The sequence below is a fragment of the Amblyomma americanum genome, chromosome 2 (genome assembly GCF_052857255.1).
Source record: "Amblyomma americanum isolate KBUSLIRL-KWMA chromosome 2, ASM5285725v1, whole genome shotgun sequence".
Taxonomy (NCBI): Eukaryota; Metazoa; Arthropoda; class Arachnida; order Ixodida; family Ixodidae; genus Amblyomma; species Amblyomma americanum.
In genome coordinates, this window is record NC_135498.1 from 5,057,802 (window position 1) to 5,080,403 (window position 22,602).

General features: G+C 44.7%; 1 protein-coding gene across 1 annotated transcript in view; it reads right to left on the minus strand.

Annotated features, from left to right (window-relative positions):
- Positions 1 to 3,431: 3,431 nt before the first annotated feature.
- The window catches only part of LOC144120460 (putative RNA-binding protein EEED8.10), a 76,314-nt gene continuing 57,143 nt past the window's right edge, over positions 3,432 to 22,602 (minus strand). The window contains exons 17-22 of the mRNA XM_077652871.1: positions 16,153 to 16,240; positions 15,008 to 15,148; positions 12,656 to 12,766; positions 8,476 to 8,523; positions 7,692 to 7,730; positions 3,432 to 4,585 (exon numbers count right to left, since the gene is read on the minus strand). Of these exons, the coding sequence (XP_077508997.1) occupies positions 4,461 to 4,585; positions 7,692 to 7,730; positions 8,476 to 8,523; positions 12,656 to 12,766; positions 15,008 to 15,148; positions 16,153 to 16,240 (552 nt within the window). The 3' untranslated portion in view covers positions 3,432 to 4,460. The remainder of the gene's footprint in view (positions 4,586 to 7,691; positions 7,731 to 8,475; positions 8,524 to 12,655; positions 12,767 to 15,007; positions 15,149 to 16,152; positions 16,241 to 22,602) is intronic.

A 22,602-nucleotide genomic window follows, 5' to 3' on the forward strand; every position in this document is an offset into this window, starting at 1 on the left:
TAAAGTAGCCCCAGCAATAAAAATTCAGCAGACGGTTTAGCATGGCTAAGCGTTGAATATCATGCAGTAGCAGTAGTTATAGTGGGCATTTAGGGTCCTCACGTGCTGTGAATGTGAAAGCATCCTTTGGACTGAAGGCCTTTACCATAAAGGATTCTGGCCTAAAGGCCTTTAACCAGAAGGCATTTGCCATGAAGGCCTTCGCCAAGGGCTTTACAGGTTGCCCACAACCCGGTGGGTAGGTGGGTTGCCGGCCACAAAGCAAGCTTCAAGGACGTATGTATGACCGAAATCTGAAAATGCACCTAGTAGCGCTACTGCACTAAAATTTCCACTAGTTCTCCAGTCTCTAATTTAAATTGCAAGGATGGTCGAATAAGGTAGTTGGTAATTCATTTGTGGAAAAAATGAAATGCACATCAACTCACATGTGATAATCATAGAAGCCACCCTCATTCTAAAGCTAGGAGAAGATTGTGTAAGCACACCCGCGATAGCTCTAACAAAACGGGAATTTGACTATTTGAGCCAGGCTCAGTTAGAGTAATTAGGTTGTCCTACTCTAACTTCGAAGTTTTAATGTTTAGCATTTCTTAATTCAGCTTTTAGCTATTATCGGCACTTTTGGTACTGGTTCTTTCATCCTTCTGCTTTTAATGGCCTTTTTGGTCCCTTTATTGCATTTTATTTTCATTTTGTTTTTAATGGCTTTCTTGGCTATTTTATTGCTTTTTGTTACTCAGTTCCTGCCTATCGGCTTCATCCTTTTACCCGCCCTTTCATTTCAGTCTGTTCCCAGGTACAGCACTGTTATCTAGTGTCTTTTCACCTCAGTTATTTTTTTGTCCCGTGCAAATCAAGCAGCTGTTCTCCATGCTTTCCCGTCCACTTTTCCTATATAGCATATATTTTGTCACTCTGCAATAAAAGAACTAGTTGAAGTCAGCGCTGTGTCGTCCTATCTTTCTCAGTCTGTCTTAAGGGTGCGCCGTTTTCTTTTTCAAAAACTCTAAGCATTGACGGTGAAGTTCCTGTGCAACTTCAGAACATGGTCCATGTTAATAGAACACTGACAGTCATCAGGGGACAATAGCAAATGTCGGAATAAATTTTCTTCAAAATTGGTCAGTTAGTTTTGCTTTCTCGTCTCATAATTGTTGGGCAATGCCTCTAACAAGTGATGCCTCTAAGGTTCATTTCAAAGAGGAAGAAAAGAAACTGATATCACACAGGAGATATATATATAATTGGTTTTTTGGGGAAAGGAAATGGAGCAGTATCTGTCTCGTATATCCTTGGACACCTATATCCTTGGACACCTGAACCGCGCCATAAGGGAAGGGATAAAGGAGGGAGAGAAAGCAGAAAGGAAAGAAGAGGTGCCGCAGTGGAGGGCTCGGGAATAATTTCGACCACCTGGGGATCTTTAACGTGCACTGACATCGCACAGCACACGGGCGCCTTAGCGTTTTTCCTCCATAAAAACGCGGCCGCCGCGGTCGGGTTCGAACCTGGGAACTCCGGATCAGTAGTCGAGCACCCTAACCACTGAGCCACCGCGGCGGGTTCACACAGGAGAAAAACTTGGTTTTGGGGGAAATGGCACTGTATCTGTCTCATGTATCTATGTAAGGGAAGGGATAGAGAAGAAAGAGGCGCTGTAGTGAAGGACATAGTGGAGGGCTCCAGAATAATTTCTACCACCTGGGGATCTTTAGCGTGCTCTTGCATTGCACAGCACACGGGCACCTATGTGTTTCGCCTCCATGTAGGCGGTAGAGGAACCGCTACTATTTGTCTCAATGGATTTGTTGTGTTCAATCGATTTGACAGACTGTTAACCGCATATTCTGAAACTACTCAAGGACTTTATGCTTAAACAGGTTTGATGACCTAATCCCCATCCAACCATTCAAGAATGCATAGTCAAACATCAATGCAACCAAATGAGTAACCATTTGAGCTGCTGGTTGGTGCCAGCACCTTCATCCTGAAGAGTGTGTCAGCAATGCACAAGCTAAACAAACAAGGCAGCGAAATTTTGTGGGTCACAGCCTTAACAGCGTATCACTGAAGAATAAAGGATGAAGAATGCATTCTTCAAGCTCTAAATAGGGTAGCTTGTGCTCTACGTTGAAGGAATTTTTGCCAAAAATGTGCAGTCAAAAGTACCGAAATTTGCTGGTCTATTTCTTGGCAGCTTATTAGTACACTGTTGCACCAAGCTGTAACTGCCTCCTTCGATGCCCATTATAGCTATTCCTGTTGCAAACAAGAACACTTGATGTGTTTCTATGGCAGCATGTCATTACTGCCACGAAATGCTGTTGAGTCAGCCATAAAGATTGCAGAAAAGGAAGACTGGTTTAGAGGCAGAAGCTGTGGCTCCCTTATCAGGATGCATGTGTGTGCCTCCCACACTTTTGACTTTTTGGAAGGTGGGGTCGTGCAGGGGTATAGTGGCCTGGTGTTTTGTGGCATAAGCATGCTTCGATTTTTCTTTTCGGCACTATTTCCATGCAATAAAGAAAAAAAAGGACTAGGTGGGCGAGTGGTTAAGGCGATGAAAACTACTAATCCATTGGTCTCTGCCCGCGTGGTATCAAGTCCCATCCTTGTCAAAATTTCTTTTCCTTTCATTTTATTTGATTGACAGGTGGAGCGAACACTTGTACATGTTTCCTGCGGAGAGGTGTTGCACACACTGATGAGGCAAGAAAGGCTTTCGCCTGAAAAGTCTCTGGACCGCGTGATCCACAAAAAAAGTCCATAGCTTTATACTAAAAAGTGTGGTCTCCAGCCGCTAGCGAATAGTACAACTATTGCCTTCGTTTGTTGAATACATGGTCCAGAGAATTTTGTCCCCGACTGTACTACAACACATGCTGCCTTGTGCAGCATGCCCCACTTGCTGGCTTTCTAAATGACACGCTGGCATAGCAACGGTCTGGCACATTGCTAGATTTGGAGGGGGGGCGAGCCATCAAGGTCACTTTCCCAGCGAAACAAACATGCCGTGCTGCTACTGTCACTGCCAAGCCTTGGTGCACCGCCAGGCCTTGGTGCACTGCCAAGGTCACCTGCAGACGGCAGCGCTGATGACACAAGCCTGACGAAAGGGCCAAGAACATCAACGCTGCAAAACTGCCAGCTACCGGCATGCTCCACGTCTGAGCTTATATTGGTGGCGGTGGTCTTGCAGATCTTTATTGGTGATGGTCTTGCAGATCTTGCACAACCGCCTTGCAAGAATATATTTTTTAAGCTAAATGTGAGGTCTGTGAGGTATGTATATGAGGGTAATTTCAGGTTCTTAGAGTCGTACAGCTGCTCAAGAAGTTGATGTTAGAACAGAACTGGCACTGCATGAGTAACACAGTCAATTCAAGAACAAATTCCTAAGACTGCACACACAAAATGAAAGACTAGACTGAAGAATGGTAAACAAAGACCTGGCTGAATGCCCGTCTTTATTATTGAACTCAAAACAATTGCAAACAAGACAAATAAAGTACAAGAGTGGTTCGAAGTTTGGCAGGAAGCCATAAACAGAACGAAAATGGTGTCCAGAAATTCTGAGATCATTATTCGGTGTCTAGTGAAGCTTTTCCAGATGCTACAATTTGAACTTATTACAAGCACAGTTATTGCATAAAGTTTCCCATTCCTGTTATACTGTCTATGGTCCAGGTGCTTCTGTGCACTCTGAAACCTGCATGCTCTTTTTAGGATTTCAGCAAGTACCATTTGAGAAAAAAAAACAGCTCGAAATATTCAGCCAATGTGGGCTATAACTTTATCGTCATTCACGTAGATAGTTTCTCACTGCATGTTTTTATATGCAAGTAGATAAATGAAAAATGCAGTACATAAATTATCACATTCCGAGATGCAAGACCCTGCAGGACATAGATGACTAGCCACGAGTCCAAAATGCAATATAATACAAGCAAAGAAACTTCCAGTGTGGATGTTAATTTACCAATGTCAATAGCAAAGCAAAAGAAATAGCCACTTCATGTGCAGTATTCACAAACTTGAAGGCCAAAACAGTTCTTATTTACAGTTCTTATCCAACAGTTTTAAGCTCCGATTTCCCTTCCAGATCTCTGCCACAACGTTTCTGTTTGAGAAAGCTTCAAGTTTTATTGCAAGCGACCGGGAGGATTAGAAAATAAAAACAAAGAGGAACACCTGACTACAGGAGAACATTTCACAGCACACTCAACAGTGGTATAACTTCCAGCTTGTAAAAGAAGAACAGCTTGCCCTTGTGACGCTCTATACAATGACTCGACTCTGAAGTAATGAACAAGAGATAGACTAAGAAGAAAAAAAATTTCCGCGCAGTGACAGGAAATATGGCAGAACGCTGCACAGTAAAAGTAGTAGTACAGTGCAGCTTTGTTTGGACAGCTGCAAGAGTCGGGCCGCTCTCAATTTGTGCTGCGTGAAACCCTTCACAAGTAGCCTTCCGCCAATGGTGCAAAGTCTTCATCCGAGTCTTCGTCATCTGTTATGTTATCCAGGAAGTCCCCAATCTCTTCATGAAGCACGACAGCCCAGGGCACCATGTCGATATCATCTGTTACAGCAGCACCATCAGTCATGTAAAAAATTAACTGCTATCCATCTCACTATCATTTTGCAACTTGCCTGCCAATTTATTGTGAACACTCAGTAAACAGTAGCTTTTTCCATTCTATTTCCAGAAAATTTGACCATACTAGTTACCTCGAACACAGCATATTAAACTTATCACAAAATCCAGTCAAAAAGATACTTAAAATAAACGCTGCTTGTAGAAACAAGAGGGGAAAAAATATTGATGTTCCAAAGCGAGCCATTCATGGTGCATTAATGCACATATGAGTTTTGGAAAATATGTGGGAATGAATCACAAAGTCATAACTTGTAAACAACCTTTTTTACACTCCAATGTGTAGTGCACAGGGGAATGTGGCTTTGAAATCGTAAAAAATGATCAAAAAATTGATTTTCGATAATTGTATCCACTTGCATGCCTCGCTTTTCTATGCTGTCCCAAAGTTTCACTGGTGAAATCGAGCAGGGAGTGCTCTAAAAAAATTGTTTCATTAACTACGGCGGATGTGCATTGCGAGGCAACACTCAAACAAATGGAGTTTTTCTTGGTTGCAGTTTTCCGCCTAGATGCTCACCTTGCGGAGCATATTTCTTCAGGACTGTTTTATCTATTTTGACACCGTTTGTTTTATTGCACTCCTAGGATCATAGTTCAGGTCAAGGTTTTTTAAACTTCTGAATTTTAAATTTCTGAAAATGAAATTTTCTTCACACTTTAGACACTGCATTGTGAAAATTTGAAATCAAGTATGCCATACTTGTTAAAAACAAGTATGGCATCTTTGTGTGAACTGCAGCAAAAGGCAAGCCATAACAAATGTTTCATCACTGTTGAAATACCAAAGACTATGCTAAGCAAAACAATATAATGGCTGTGAATTTCCAGAATTACTTTTAAAAATCACTAGTGGTATGGTGTGCACACCAAAGCTTGAGGGAAACCACACTGTGTATGCCACAACTTTTCTCTAACCGTGTATGTGACACTAACTGTGCAGCTTTTTATTTATTTATTTATTTATTTACAATACCCCTAAGGGCCCTCGTGCGAGGGTATTACATAGGGGGGGGGCGATACAAGCATAAAAATATGGCACAGGCATTAGAAACAAAATACACGTAATAATTAATTAAAAACTAGTAATGTACACAAATAACAACAACAAACAACGCAGAAGAAAATACTCAGTAAATGCACATAATACAACAAAAATACCAAATCTGTTAGTCCATGGTTTGTTTTAACGAATGCTGAAACGATTGTGGGTTAACCTCAGTAGCTATGTGTGATGGCAAGTTATTCCAATCTATTATAGTGCGAGGAATGAATGATTTCGAGTAGAGCAATGAACGGCATGTGACGCGTTTTATTTTGTTAACGTGGTCGCGGCGAGGAAAGACTGCAGGGTGTGGCAAAAAGAAGTCGTCGTGGAGGGTGGGATGGTGATACAGTTTGTGAAGCAAGGTTAGGCGAGCGAAATGGCGTCGACATGATAGTGGTTCCAACTCGGCACGTTGTTTTAATGCTGTGACACTGGTGAAGCGTGAATAATCTGAAAAGATGAAGCGAACAGCACGGTTTTGCAGGGATTCAAGGTTGTTTATGATGTAAGCTTGATGAGGGTCCCATATGGCAGACGCATACTCAACTTTCGGGCGGATTAGCGTGATGTAAGCAAGTTTTTTTAAGTGTGAAGGCGCGTGTTTGAGATTACGCCTAAGAAGGCCGAGTGCGCGATTTGCTGATGCTAAGATTGTGTTAATATGGTAATGCCAAGTTAGGTCAGACTGAAAGTGAACTCCTAGGTACTTGTAAGCTGTTGTAAGTTCAACTTTATCGTTATTGAGGAAGTATGTTGTAGCAATTCGAGTGGAACGGTTAGTAAACGACATTAACTTTGTTTTAGATGCATTTAGAGACATTAGCCAGGAAGAACACCAAGCCGTTACAGCGTCAAGATCAGTTTGAAGTGATTGGCGGTCGGTTTCATTAGTAATATTACGATATATTACACAATCATCCGCGAATAACCTAATTTGAGACGATACACACTTGGGAAGATCGTTAATAAAAATTAAAAAGAGCAGAGGGCCAAGTACACTTCCCTGGGGGACTCCAGATGTTACGGGGACAGAAGACGAGTTAAAGCCGTTGACAGAGGTGAATTGTTTTCTGTTATCGAGGAATTGTTTTATCCATGAAATAACGCTGGGATGGAGATTTAAGTTTGTCAATTTGGTTAGGAGCCTGTGATGGGGAACGCGATCAAAAGCTTTAGAATAGTCTAAAAATACTGCGTCAACCTGTAAGCCAGCGTCTACTGCGGAAAATATGTCGTTAGTAAATCCAGTGAGTTGTGTGTCGCATGAATAACCCCTGCGAAAACCGTGCTGGTATTTGAAAATGATATCGTGCTTCTCTAGATAATTAATTGCTTGAGTATGAATTATGTGTTCCAGGAGTTTACAGATGTTGCTGGTTAATGAGATAGGGCGATAGTTAAGTGGAATGGTGCAGTCTCCGGATTTGAAAATGGGTATTACTTTCGCTGTACGCCAGTCGTCAGGAATTGTACCAGATGATAATGATTGTGAAAAAAGTGATGTCAATACTTGATAGAGGTTTAGAGAGGCATTCTTTAGTATTTTGTTATTAAATCCAAGGTGATCAGAGCTAGTAGTAACTTTGAGGTTATTCAAAAGGGCAACACTTACTGCGCGAAAAAAAAAAAAATGTTTTGCTATCTTTGTTAAGCAATGTATAAGAAGAATCGAGACATGCATGACACCTATTGCCCTCTCCACCACAAAAGTAGGCAACCAAACTGGTATGTTCCTGCATTTAGGAAGGAAACCTAGTGCGTCACACTGATGAAAAATTAATGAGCACAGTTTAACAGATGTGGCAACAGCTACAAAGCCAGAGGCATCAGGACTAGCTGTGCATCATCAAGGCCACTGAAGCCGTTTATTTTTCCCCATTTCACGCAACTTTATTCCCAAATGCTTAAAGTGGAACAGATAAGCCCTCTCCTGCCCCTCCTTGATAAGCAGCTGTAGTTGTACAGACTGCACCTAGCACCAACCTTCATTGTCACTTGAGTCCCAGAACAGTTGGTGATCCACTGCAATAGAGATAAGGTGGGGCTGTCAGTGTTAGACCACACCAGTGTGAAAGTAAAGTTGCCAGTACTGTCCCTTTCTGCCAAGTGCTGAAAATGCAGGACATAACCAGGGACTACAACAAGCAAAATGGAAAGCCCAATGGCCCGCATTACCTTCAGATTAAGATTGAGTGACAGGCAACTGATGTGTCAGTTACCAAAATTCAACTGGTACTATGGGTACACTTTACTGCAGAGACACCATAAAAAGCAATAACGCAGTGATAACTCATTAGCATCCACGCAAGCACAGGAAAGTTATACAGCCCCCACAGAAACTTAGTTGTTAAGGAAAAAATTGTCCTAGTCTGGGGTTCGATCCCTGGATTCCCCCAAAACATGTTGGACCTTAAAAGGCACCATGTGCGCCGCATGTTTTTCAATGCCCAGCACCACTGACACGGTATTTTAGAAAGCATCAATTTATTTTAAACAAAAATGGCAACCTTGCACAGTGACACATCATACTCCCTTGGAAGCTTACACATTTACCTCTGCTCGTACTACTCTATCCGAACTGCTAAGTCAACTTTTGGGATGGCCAGGAGCCTGCTTGAGACTCTTGGCCATGAGTCACGAGCAGGCATTTGTCTTTAAATCCATGTAGTGCTTGGAAATCTTAAACTTACCAAAAGTGAGCTCACTTCCTGAAAAACTGAGCACTGTAATGGAGAAGCAAAAAACCCCAGAATGCATGCAGTCGTACCTTCATAGTCGTACAGTTCCTGGTCCCAGTAATCATCATAGTCAAACTCTGCAAGAAAAATGGAAAATTCTGAAAAGTCCATGCAGAAACTAGGGCAGCCAGACAGGTATGGAGGAATATCAATAACTCAAGCTGGCTCAATTAGAGTTGGCAGATAATTTTATGCGCCATTAAAACTGCGCTACCTGGATCGGCAAAAATAGCCATTCATTCAATCACTGCTTTAGTCCTCTTACACATAGCTGTGCCCCTAGTGGCATGCCCTGTTTCTACATCAGACTTTCATGAAAGTTTCAATACCAGTAAAATGGTATTGAAAGATTCCAATATTTACCATTAGTCCTGGTTTCTCTCAAAACTGCCAAACTGCATTACGAGCTGGGAAGAACATCAGATATGCTGTAAGCCAAGCAAACATAGCCAGCATGTTTAAATGTCTTTAAAATTTACATGATAGGAAGAAGTGGCGAGACTATTGGGTTTTGTAATGCAGGTCATGGAGTGCTGCCATGCACAATAGCAGGTGACAGCTTGTGATGGCTTTGAGGTTGTAGCTGCCATTTATCTCGGCATGTCCACACTTTCAGCTACCTTTGTTTGCAAAATCCCATTACCGAGCCTACTTCTCTCATGCCAGCAAAATGTCTGAATTAGCCACAAGCACTGCATGAATCTGCAGCTTATTCATTAGCCAGTTGTGAAATTATGAGTGAATTACTGCTAGCTGTCTAATTATAAAACAATGAGCACAGAGGTTTGCAGATTAGCATATGCTGTACATGCCTGATCATACCATGCAACCACAACTGTCAGCAACTGTCTATTTAAAGTCAAGACCACTGACCCTGAATCACCAATGTGATAGGGATACAGTTAATGTAACAATCATTACTACAGTGCCCTCGTTTGCATGGAAGCTTTAGCTTAAAATTTTTTTTTTTTTAAATGAGGCAGATCGAGTATTGAGACAAGTGAAATACAAAATTATCCTGTGCACTGACAACATATTTCAAAAATTTAAAGGGAAACTCTTCTGACTTTTATAGACCAGTTTTCTTTGCAGCAACCAAAAGCACCTTGCCTAAATTAACGCATACACGTCTGTGCGGCTTAGGAACATGGCAGAACAATTTAAAGGGGTTCTGAAACACCTTCTGAGGACAGTACATAAACTTGGTCAATCACTACATTCTGTCGTGATAGACTTGTACACGCAGCAGAGAACCCATAATTGCGGCAAGAAGCTGGTGAGCCCTTTCTGGTCACTTTTTCATGTTCCTGCTCTCCGCTGTCTCAGGCTCCTGCATATTTCTGTTCAGAGATGGCTTTGGTTGCATTTTTTCGGACGACATGCAGCTACCACGGCCAGTAAGCTGTGTTGCTCCGGCGGGTCAGTAGGCTCTGCCCACCGGGGAAATTCCCCCACATGTCGGCGGAGCAGTACCAACGTTTGAGCATGCAAAAAGTGAAGAGGGGCGAGGGAAAGGAGTAAAGACATTGGAATTCAAATTCTGACTACAGATAACTCAGCTTCTAACAAATGCATTAAAAATATTTTTGCTAGAGGATATTCATGAAGCAGCTTCCTTTGGCATTCCAGGAATACCACAGCTTTACTGAGAGCCCATTTCAGAGCCCCTTTAAAACCTAAGTATTCGAAACAGGAGTGCTGCTTTCTTGTAGCGGTCAGCGTCAGCACACCAACACCATGGACAATATGGTTACGGCGGACAGTGGCACTGTGAGCATCATGGCAGTCTGCTTTTTCAAAACATTTTAAAAAATGATGAAAAGCCAGCTTAATCAGTGCAAGAAACAGTACCAGTCAGTTAAAACTTCAGAACGCAGCAGAGGTCCCATTTTTACAGACTTTTCACTACCTTTCTGTCTCTGACAGATATAGTCCCTATGATCGCTCCCAGTGACGAATAGGAAGTTGCAGAAGTTAGAAAGCGCGTTTATGAATATTAGTAGCAGCTGGTAACAGTAACACACACAGTCTTGTTCAGTAAAAGCCTGGCATAGAACAGCTAAGCATTCTGCACCTAGCAAGAAAACAAATTCAGCAGAAAAATATAATGCCGGGTACACAGAACACTTTGCAGGTCTTAACGCGTCCTTCTCACTGCATAGCTCTGATGTCTGCACGAAAGCTAGCAGCCACTGACATCACAATGAGTCTGTCTTGGCAAGGGCGTCTAGTGCACTCTCATCGTCCGCACCAAAGTAACTGGGCACGACGCACAAGCGGCAATGTTTTCTCTAGGCAGCCAGAAGAAATAACTCTTTCCTTCATACTTATTGTGGTAGGAGAGAGCTCCTGACTGTACTGTGGGGGAAACGCATGTGTTTGTCGGGAGAGTGCAATATGCACGCACACTGCACACATGCACGCACACAGAAAAAGCTTTTCTTGCTTGTAACCTTGCTTTTATCACACAATTCTGCACTGTGTCTGCGTGCACAAAGCAGGCATTACGTGGATGCTAACCAGGTTTGCATTTTTCTTACAGACACACACAGCAACACAGTGATATGCAGACCCCTCTTGGGATGCTAAGCCCACCGTCATACAAGAATCAGCTGAGGCGATGTGGGGACGCTGACACTCACTGGCATTTCCCCGTCTGCAGTGATGCTCTGACTACTCATTGGCTTTTTCACACTTCGCAGGGCGCATAACACGCACATGTCATGGATGTCGATGAGTCAGCTTTGTTACATGTGTGCTGCCTCTTATTCATGATGCATGGCACAAAACAAGCTTGGCTACCGTGCATTCGTCGGCTGCTGAGGTATAGGTGCACAGCGGGATCAGCTAATGCAAAACGATGACACTGGCAGCCGCTTGTGTTTTCCATTAATGCTACAGTGCTCTGAAGACAGCCCACATGGCAAGGACACAACAACCATAACTTCGTCACAAGTACGCACCATGGAATTTGTGACAAAGAACACAAAAAATGTGTAGCGAACTTGCAATGCAGACAGTCGAAGCAGCAGCATATGAAGTGCAAGAGGCCATTTTGAAAGAAGTTAGTTGCTTTGCTGCAATGTTAGCCCCTGGAGACACTGCGACTGGCAGGCAGATATACACTAATTTGATGGCCATTGGGAGGTGGGGCTTTTGCTGCATTCTAGAGTCTGAACTGACTACACTTGCAAGCGAAAAAAAAATGAGGAGTCTGAAGTTTCTTGCAACAAAAATAACTCTCTCTTTAGCACCAAGTCAATTCATGAAGTGTAGTGTACACACTTCAGGTGATGTGGCCGCTGCCATCAAAGCATCGAAGTTTGAACATAGTGTGGCGCCACTGTCAGCTCTAGCCCAACTTCCTTTGGCAATTTAAAGTATCAATTTCTGCCAGAACCGCAAGTTCTCCCCCATTATTATCATCATAAAGAAAAGAAAAAAAACAATTTTATACTTGTCTGCAATAGTGGACTGTCTCTTTAAGCCCTTATATTCGAGGAAAATTTTCTTTGGAATTGCAGTAGAAACTAAAGTGCGAGGTGATTGCCTTGACACGAGTTGTTTTCTTATAAGGGTGTAATTACTCATTGGCATCCACCCAAGCGCAGCCAGATGGCTACAAAGGGAAGCTATTCAGACTCACCACTGATCGAGGGGAACGGAATCCAGATGTGAGAACGCCCCCTTCAGTGGCTGTTTAAACTGGCATAATTCACAGAAACCAGATCCCCTTTTGGTTTATACTGATATCGATTACTGCCTCGAAGAAGTATAGTTGCAGCAGTCACTGAGGGAGGATCAACGCATGTTGGACCACTTTGAAGAGCGAAGGAGAACTGAAAGACCAGCTGTTGCTTGTTTTATTGCGAGTCTCGCCACAGGAACCCAGATTACATCAATGCCGACAACGCACTGACCCAGCACTTCACCAACTAAGCTTCCTTCCCTTCTCCCTCTCTTTTTCTTTGATTGGCCGCCGCACTCTTCTCTCCTTGGCAGCTTCGCTCCACGCCTTGCCCTCCCCTTCCTGCTCTGCTTGTAACCTCCTCTCCACACTCCACAGAGACTTCAAAAGAATCACAGAGCTTTTTCTGGGGTGGTATCTCTCTCATTGCTAATGCAATAAAAGAGCAAAGGGCAGAAAGCACGAAAGTACCAAAAGCACAGATTCAGTTTTGCTATTCCAACTTGAAGGTGATAACTTACCAATATCACTCATCTCTCCTAGTGTGTAGACCTCTACAGAGTAATTAGAGAGATCGACCTTCAGCTTTCCTTTTCCATCTAGAGGAAAATCAGTCCCTTCAGCAGCCGTTCCTGAAAATAAAAAACCTAACTTTGTGATGCGGTATAACGAAATGTAGCCTCAAAAATGCGTCCATATCTATTGTAGACGAGGTTTGCATCATTGTAACAGGGATGCAGGAGTTTCAAGTATTCGACTTTAAAAAGCCAACAAAATAATATAAATAATAATAATTATTATTATAACAATAATAAATATGGAATTCCCAACTTCTTCAGTGTGTCAACTGTCAACAAGATAAAATATTATATAAAAGATCAATACGCAGCACCCAGAATTTCAAGATACAGGAGTCACTCTGAAAGTACAGTGACTAGCAGACTTCACATGAATGCTCCAGTGCCTGCCCTGGATTCACATTTGCATTGATGGGTCTGAGACCATGCTAGTGTGGTTGCACAGCACCTGCTATCCTCAGCTGCAGCAAACACACTATGCAGTATGGTCTCAGACCCAGTGGCCATTGCTTAGCAGCACTAATGCCAGGCCAAGCTATTCACTGGAGCATTCGTGTTAAAGGTGCACTAAAGAGGAATCTGAACTCGTCTTTTTATCGCGGGAACTCTATCTACACATTCCAGGCATTCTTAGAAATTTCGAATTATTGTCCTGTGAGGCCGATTGTCCTAATTAAATCGGATTAAACATTCCAGCTCCCACCTTTTTTTTTTTTGAACTCAACATGGTAGGTAGGTGGAGTCAACCAACACGTGGAGTGCCCTTCAGCTAATCCCGTGGCGGCTTTGCTTTCGCTTTTATTTAGTTTTTTAGGTTTCTGTGAATAAACAGCTTCAGTCACAGACAATATAGCCTCAAATTAGGCCCACGGAAATAAAAATACACGTGGACTCTTTGATTTACGTATCACTCCTCCGATGGCAGAGCGGCAAGCCGCCACGGGATTGGCTGACGCGTTGGTTGACTCCTCTTACCTACCAAACTGAGCTAAAAAAAAAAAAAGGCGGGAGCTGGGTCGTTTAATCTGATTTAATTAGGGCAATCGGCCGCACAGGACAATAATTCGAAGTCTCTAAGAATGCCCAGAACATGTAGATAGAGTTCCCGCAGTAAAAAGACGAGTTCAGATTCCTCTTTAGTGCACCTTTAAGTTTGAGGGTGGCTGTACCTGGCAGCCAAGCAATGTTAACAATTGGGGAGATTTATTTGCAGTTGATTGACAGTATAAAGAAATACGCTTGACGATACTTGTGTGTTATATGGGTGCATTACTCCAGTACAACCATTGCACACTCTCTATCCGCCTTTTTCACATGGTCGGTCTGCGCATGAGCGATGCATGCTAGGGAAAGGTGTAAGCGGCAGATGGCAGCAGCTGTCAAGCACACACTTGCCACTTCACAGGTGCAGTAGGCGCCTCATGGCACTGGACCACGCCTGTGTCACCCATGTGCGTTTGTTTTCAACCAGTTTTCGCTCATTCCCCAGAGAGCGCAACATCTTGTGAAAAAGACTGGTTATATTCATTAAAGCAGGCTGGTGTGCTGAGAGAGAAAAAAAAAAGCTTTATCGCAGATCAAGCGCTGTTTAGTAAAAGAAAGTTCTCAATTTTTTTCTTTTCTGCATAGCTTTCATAACAAAAAGGGCAACTACCAACGATTTGATTGTGTTGAGGCGCTCAGTGCACTATGAGCACTGGGAGTGATGCAAGGTAACCTTGCACAGAATCCAATGCCACTACAGCTTCATGCACTAGTAATAATAGGTTTTTCTGCCAGCCCTTCAACACTGCTTGCCCATCCAAGGGTGGCACTTGATTTTTTTTTCAGTGACTTCACTTACTGCAGAGGACTTAATCAACTTGGATGATTGGTTTTAGTTTGGTTTTATGGGGCCTAATGTCCCAAATTGACTCAGGCTATGAGAGAGGCCACAGTGAGGGGTTCTGGAAATTTTGACCACCTGGGGTTCTTTAATGTGCACATACATTGCATAGTACACAGGCCTCTAACATTTCGCCTCCATTGAAATGGGATCGCCACAGCCAGCAACATGGATGAATTAGTGTTTGAAAGAAAACAGGAGTCAAGCACACCAAGGACTGAATTACTGTTGTGTTTGTAGCCAACCTGATGTTTAATGAAAACCCACCCCTGTTAGTAATTAGCAAATTTGTCAAACAAAGATGTTTGAAGAATGGCCAACAAAATCTATCACAGCAATAGACAGTGAAGCTGCCTGAACGTTACGCCCACCTCACACGCTGCCATACCATGTGCCTTGGGTCAACTCACCTCCGAGGACAAGAGTCAACAGGTGGGTGCGTTCAGCCACAATGGCCACACAGCCAGACACGGCTTCACTGGTTACATTCACGCAGCCACTGAGATCAAGCAGGAGCAGCTCACGGCAGAGCTCCACCAAAGCCAGCACCGCTGTGAGGAGAGCCCCGATTAAAACACAACTTCACACACAGGCTTTTTAAGAATACTGAATAGTTGTATGTGCAAAACAACACAGCAAAAACAGTTTCTTTTTATTCAAATCAAGAAAACAAGAAGTATCTAGGTTTGGTGCACTAGTGGAAGTGCAATATCTAAAAAACTATTGCACATGCTGCAAAAAGGGTACATATATTTCTGAAGGAAGTTAGTGAGCGACTACTGACTGGCGCAACTGGAGAGCTTAAAAGCAACAGTTGCACAGCGACGCAATATCAATTTATTTCTTTGGAGATTCAAACAAATAAATCTCCGGCAGTTGGAGATTGTGCAAAATAGGCCCCAATACCCATTTTCCACAAGACTGTTCTACACTCCGTGCCTCTTCTTCTACAGCTCCACTGGTTGAAAATTAAACCGCCTGCTCCTACTGCATATGCGCAGTTCATGTTAGTGACAGGTGTATGCGACAGATGGCAGCACCTGTCAAGCACCCACACTTGCCACTTCACAGGCACAGCTGGCTCGTCGTGGAACCAGACTGTGCCTGCGTCTCGCACGTGCGTATCCTTTCAATCAGTAGCAGCAAATGAATTTTCGCCGCTCCCCAAAGGGCACTTCATCTTATTATTTTTATTATTATTGGCAGTTTATTAATAAAATAGCAAAAGGAAGGAAAAGATGTTGCTAGCCGCGGCATCTTCCATCAAAACCTGAAGAACTTGAGCTGCAGCTAGTGTGAGTAAAAGGACAGGTAAAGGACAGGGAGAGGGAACGAAAGTGCGGAGCGATAGCAAGAAAAGAGGTAGGGCAGCAATGTACACTATATAAAAATAAAAATACGCGAAATACATGTGGGGTGCGGCGCCCGCGCTATGCTTCCAATAGTTCTCGGTGCGCGGGCGTGCAAAGTGCTTGGTGGGGGTGAACGGCCGAGCGCGTCCAGGAGTGCCCATGTCAAGCAACTTAGGTAAGCCCAGATATCAAAAGACACCAACCTCTGTCCGTCAGTAGCTCGCACCCACGGGCCTCCAATGTGATCAGGTGGCCTTGGCATGAGAGGCTGCTTACGCCAGAGTCAGTGAGCTTGCAAAGACAAGAAATGTTCACAAGATGTGCAAAAGGTTTCACTGCCAGACATGATGTTGTAACAGCTTTACATTAACACAATCACATTACAAGAAGAGACCAGAAAGATTGCACCTCAACGTGAGAAAAATATTTAAGCACAATCAACAATCCTTCTGCTCTTAGCCAGTGTGCAGGTTGACATTATAAAAGCCAGGTGCACCATCACAAGGAAAAAGTAACAATGGGCTTCTTGAAGCAGCTTTTGTAAAAGGAGAAATTGCAATTTGTAGCAGCATTTTCATGTTTTGGCAGCAGAAAAAATGACATTTCATTGAAGATGTTCCTCCATTTTGTAGTGAAATTCCACCTCTGGTAGCAAGAAAAAAAATAAATATACATAAATGCTTGTAGCAAAATTTGGCTTTTAAAGCAGACAAGTTCAGATGTTTACTACAATCGCATCATGCTAGCCCAGATGTCACCTCCATAATGCGGTTATTTTCTCGAAAAAGCACTGGACTCATACAGCATAGCTGAGAACCACCTATCTGTGTCAGGAGCACACTGAAAGAAGTCCATCAACGGACACAGAGCGTCATGTATGCATGAAGAAACTATACAAAAATAAAAATTAAATTATGGCGATACTTAAGTCACCTTAAGCAGCGGTTCTAATGCTGTAGCATTCCACTCTTAAGAACTTTGCCTCTCTGTAAAAGTGGAAAGGGAATTTTCCTCTTTTCACTTTCCCACCTGCCAACCCACATAAGAGCTAACGCTACCACGACTTTCGAACAACCATTAGAATAATTACAAATGGCAAAAGTGCAGTGGAAATTGAATAAAATAGCAAATAACATTCATAAAGTATTCGAAATTTCGAACATTCCACTTCCTTTCCTTCTGTGGCAATGCCACGGAATCTACGAGCGTGCACCCACTTCTCACAAGCATGTGAGCCAATCAAAAGCACCAGAAGCTGGAAGCTTGTGCTAATAGATTCCACTGCAATGCCATCAAATGTTTCACCACCCCCAACAAATCAGGTCATATGTTATGAGCTTTTACCTTTGACTCTGTGATGTGCACAAAAGATCCCCGAAGGATTTGCAAACGCAGTGCGTCGACAGTGGTGTGTCGGACAGCGGAGCGCTGCGCGTGCCAGCCCAGCATTGCGCGTGTGCACGTGCGAAGGGTGTGCGCGAGGCGACGGCAACAAAGAGTGTAGTGAGCACGAGGAGCGAAGAGCTGACGTGTCAGAAAACCGAGGTGTAAAGGAAGGCAGCGTGGCAGAGATTGGGTCATTCAAGCGTGGAGGTGGCAGCTTTCGGACGTGGGGTCCGTGCTGCGGTGACCTCCCTTGGATCATCGACGCAAGCCTCCTGCATTCCTTGCAAGTGTGGAGGCGGCAGCCAATAGACTGAGGGTCCGTGCTGTCGAAAGGCACTCTTGGATAGCCTGCTTTAAGCCTCTTGCGTTTCGTGACGCCGTCAACGGGATCTGGCTACATTTTCTTCGGGCTCTTGACGGGAGACCAGTGGCGTCTCCCTGTGTTCCTCTCTGCTCCTAATACCACCTGGCTCCCTTCCGTCGCTTCCTTCGACGCAGCGCCAGCGACACTTCGCACTACAACCACCCGCGTCCACCCTGTCTGCAAGGCATCCCCGCTTCACCTGGGAAGCTCAATACCTAGTGAACTCTTCCCTTTTATTCTGTAGTGATGTACGCACGTTGAGTGTGTTTTTTTTTGTTTTCGTGTCCGTTTCTTATTGGCCCCTTTTCCTCTAAATTATAAATACGACTTCGTTTTGTTTCTTTTGATCCCTTTGTTCTCTTGTCCGAATCTGCACACGATAGCGTTCCCCTTCGGAAAGTCGAGGACGTGCTACCAATTACCGCGACAACTGGTGTCCGCGCGACAGGATGAAGCCGTTTAACTTATTGAGGAATTTTTTTTTAAGAATAAGGAAACAATGAGCACACTAAAGGAATCAATTGAATTAGGCAAAGAGTTGGGGTTGAAAGACGCCGAGCTGCGTTCGTGGGTTGCTGCTGAGCAGGAAAAGAAACGCGCTACACGTGCAGCCAAACGCAAGCATGCCAAGGCGCAAGCAGAAGCCGAACACACACACACCAAGGCCCAAGCAGAAGCCAAACGCGAGCATGCCAAGGCGCAAGCAGGGGCTAAGCAGCGCAAAGCACAAGCCGAACGCGAGCATGCAAAGTTGTTAGCAGAAGCCAAACGCGAGCATGCAAAGTCACTAGCAGAAATTGAACAGCGTAGATTGCAGCTCCAATTAAGGCTCGCAGAAGCAGGTGGGGGTAATCGAGAACCCGCACCGGGGCCCTCAGCAGCGGTTAGCTCCCACACAAATTGATCCCGCCTTTCGACGATCGCAGGGATGACTTAGATGCATACCTCAAACGTTTTGAGAGTATCGCAGAAGGGAACAGCTGGCCCAAGAAAAAACGGGCTACAGCACGCAGTATGTCTGACTGGGGAAGCTCCCCGTGTGTTCGGTCGACTGTCCCCAGCAGATTCAATGGATTATGGTAAGGCAAAACTAGCTTTGCTCCAACATTTTCAGTTTACGGCAGAAAGTTATCACGAAAAGTTTCGTGAAAGTAAGCCGCTTGATAAAGAAACAGGCAAGCAATATGCAACACGTTTGCTCAGTCTTTTCGATCGATGGGTCGAGACGTCGGGAACGGCCACAATGTATGATGATTTACGTGCCTCGGCGGTGGCCGAACAGTTCATGAGGAACAGCCATAGTCGTCTGGCGATTTTCCTTCGAGAAAGAGAGTGCAAGACGCTGGACAAAATGGCTGAGGCAGCAGACAACTTTCTAGAGGCCCAGCGGCAAAGAAATTTGCCTTTCTTCAAAGAATCGTTCGAGGTGGGCGTCCCGAGAGAAAAGGATGTTCCATCAAATAGACAGTCATGAAAGTGCCTCATTTGTAACCGACCGGGACATAAGGCTGAAGGCTGCTACTGTCGCTTTAAGCCAAAACAGCTTTATTGCGTTTATTGCCGAAAAACAGGGCATGATATAAGTTCCTGCTCAAAGAAGCAGGAAAACCAGAAGCAATCGTTTTGTTGTGTTCAACCAGAGAGTGTTGTGCCTGAAACTGCGTCCACAACAGCAGATAGGCTTGAACCAGCTGAGGATAAGGTGATGGTCGGACTTGTCCGGAAAAAGCCTGCAGACGCCCAACACATGGCTGTACTAGAGGGCGAGCTCAGAGGCCTACCCGTACGGGTTTTACGGGACACGGGGAGAAATACAGTGGTGGTGCAGAGAGCACTAGTTCCTGACTCGGCTCTCACCAGCTCGAGATCGGTGTTCCTTGTTGTTGGCAGTAGTCTGGAAGTTCCCAAGGCAAAAGTCTATATCGTTTTTTCACTGCGATGCTACGCTGTTGTGTCGCCTGTGGCTGGGAGTGGCGTTCACAAATGCCTACTCCCACTTAATCGCAATGGCAGACACTCCTGCGTGTGAGATCTGTGGGTGCGACGAAGCTATAGAACACCTTTGTAACTGCCCTCGGTTCAGCGTGAGCGTGTACTTCTGGCTGCAACACTCCGCCGTTTAGATCCTCGGCCCCTTACTGAAGCCAAGATTCTGGGTCCTTGGAATAAGCCTTCATCGCAGAGGACAGCTTTGAAGGCACTTTTCAAGTTCTTGAAGGACTCAGGACTGAGTGCAAGATTGTGAACTATCCGTGTGTGCCCTGTGTACCCTGCAAGTAACGGCCAACGGACATGTACAAAAGTGATCATCTCCCTTTGTTCTCTCCCCTTTCTATCTCTCCCTCCATTCCCCTTCCCACGTGTAGGGTAGCATACCGGGCACTGCCTAGTTAACCTCCCTGCCTTTCCGTCTTTCTCTCTCTCTCTCTGGTAAAGTGCATAGAGACACCATTGTACGATGTCATAATTGGAAATACACCAGAGGCCCATGAGCCGTCAAATCCAGACATTAATTGGAAGAAATTGGAGGGCGTTGCTAAATTATGTCCTGACATAATCAATGACGAGGTTGCCAGTGAAAATGGTCAGAGCAAGAGCCCAACAGTGGTGTTGGCTGGAAAGGAAGTTTCCGGGCGAAGGAGGGAAAATACTGCTTAAGCATTGTCCCGTGAGGTTCACCAAGGAAATGCTAAAAACACAGCAAAGAGATGATGAGTCATTGAAGGCGTGTTGGGTGAAAGTAGGAAAGGTGTTCCATGGCAAGCACAGCACTTCGCGTATTCTGTCGAAAAGGATTGCTGTATCGCCTCTATAACTCGCCTCTGGCAGAGAGGTTCGACAGGTAACTCTTCCAAAGTCGTGTAGATCACAGGTGTTAAGCCTTGCCCACGATAGCCCGTTGGCGGGGCATCAGGGCATTAAGAAGACCACAGATCAAGTTCTGGAAGAATTCTACTGGCTAGGAGTGCAGGAGGAGATTAAGAGGTATGTCAGGCTGTGCGACTCATGACAAAGGACTTGCCCAAAAGGCAAAGTAGGGAAAGCTCTGTTGGGACGCATGCCTCTTATCGACACTCCATTTGATCGGGGCTCGGCCTTAGGCCGGGTTAAGGCCCGGGCCGGGCGTCAGTACTTGGTAGAACCGAGAACGCATTCCAAGCCTCCGCTAGCTTTTGTTAGCGTTTGTATTTTTCTCCCGTCCCTGTAGATTCCATTTTTGATTAATAAATACATTGCACTTCCTGCTGTACCTACATGCGAGACGACAAGCATACTTTCGCATAAGGTACGCAGTCGAAATCGGGGAGCCCGACTGGCCCGTCCGAGACATAGAAAGCCTGGCCCGGACATGGCCCAAGCCCGAGTGAGAGAATCTCCAAATGGCCCGAGCCCAGCCCGTGGGCCGGGCCGGATCCAGGCTTTCAGGCCGGCCCAAGCCCGTGCACAGCTCTGATCCCAACGCCGTGGCTCTGCCAAAGATAGATTCAGCAACCGTGGCAGAAGGTTTGGTGGAGATATTTTCACGAATAGGCTATTCCGAGAGAGATCCTTTGAGACCAGGGCTCCTGTTTCACTTCCGAAATGATGAGAGAGCTCAATGATCTCTTGGCAGTGAAACATCTCAGCACGACCCCTTACCATCCGATGTGCATTGGGACAATGGAGAAATTTAACGGCACACTCAAGCAGATGCTGCGGAAGCTCAGTCAGGAGCAGCCCAAAACGTGAGATCGTTATATCGTTCCGCTTCTGTTCGCATACAGAGAGGTACCGCAGGCGAGTCTGGCGTTTTCTCCATTTGAGTTGATATTTTGACGTCACTTGCGAGGACCGCTCGCAGTTCTCAGAGAGCTCTGGACCAGGGAATAGCTGGGAGAAGCCACAAAGATGACATATGGATACGTTCCCGATCTAAGAGAACGTCTCGAGCAAAGTGTGAGAGCGCACATCAAAATCTGTTGCATGCCCAACAGTCTCGCAAGAAATACTATGACAGGAACAGCAAGAAGCGGCAGTCAAGGGTTGGAGATCGTGCCCTCATTCTTTTGCCGAGTAGCCACAATAAACTCCTGATGCAGTGGAAAGGTCCATTCGTGGTTTCTGGCAAACAAAAAGAACGATGTGGATTATTGGATCGACTTGGGCCACACTACGAAGCTCTTTCACATCAATATGCTTAAGCGATACAAAGAGCATGCGTCCCAAGAGACCGCCCAAGCATCATCTTTCGTTGTAATCGAAGAAGTTGACAGGATCAGAAAACGTAGGCACTGATTGCATGAGTGGTTTATAAATTGCCGGAGGGTGATACAAAATGTACAGTACTATTATCCGGTGTTTGCAGGTGTTACCTGTGCAAATGTAGCCTGGCATAGTTTGTGGGTGGTTTTTCTTTCTTCTTCCTTCGTTCTCTGGTTATGGATGGTTCAGTGTGTACATATTCAGCTTTATGGTACAGACATGTGCAAAGTTTGTGTTTGATATTCTGTACTTTCATTTTCATTTTATTACCTTAAAGGCCCCAAAAGAGGGGTGTTACATAAGGGGTGGTAACAATTAAAAGCACAGATTCACAATAACAGGAAAGTTTTAACATTTTCAGCGAAAAGACTTGGGCAAGTGATGATGGCAACATTGTTTGGAAGGCCGTTCCAGTCTGCGGCTGCACGAGGAAAGAAGGAATTAGAAAAAGTGACGGTGCGTGAGCGTGGACGGGCAACTTGTAGGTGATGGCTGGTGCGATGAGATATGCGTGCTGGGAGAAGAATATAAGGTGCGATGTGCATACGGCTGTGGAAGAATTTGTGAAATAAAGACAGGCTGGCAATGCGACGGCGGAGCGATAAGGGTGATAATCCGGATGCTGTTTTTAAGGGGGAAACGCTGATGTCATAAGAGTACG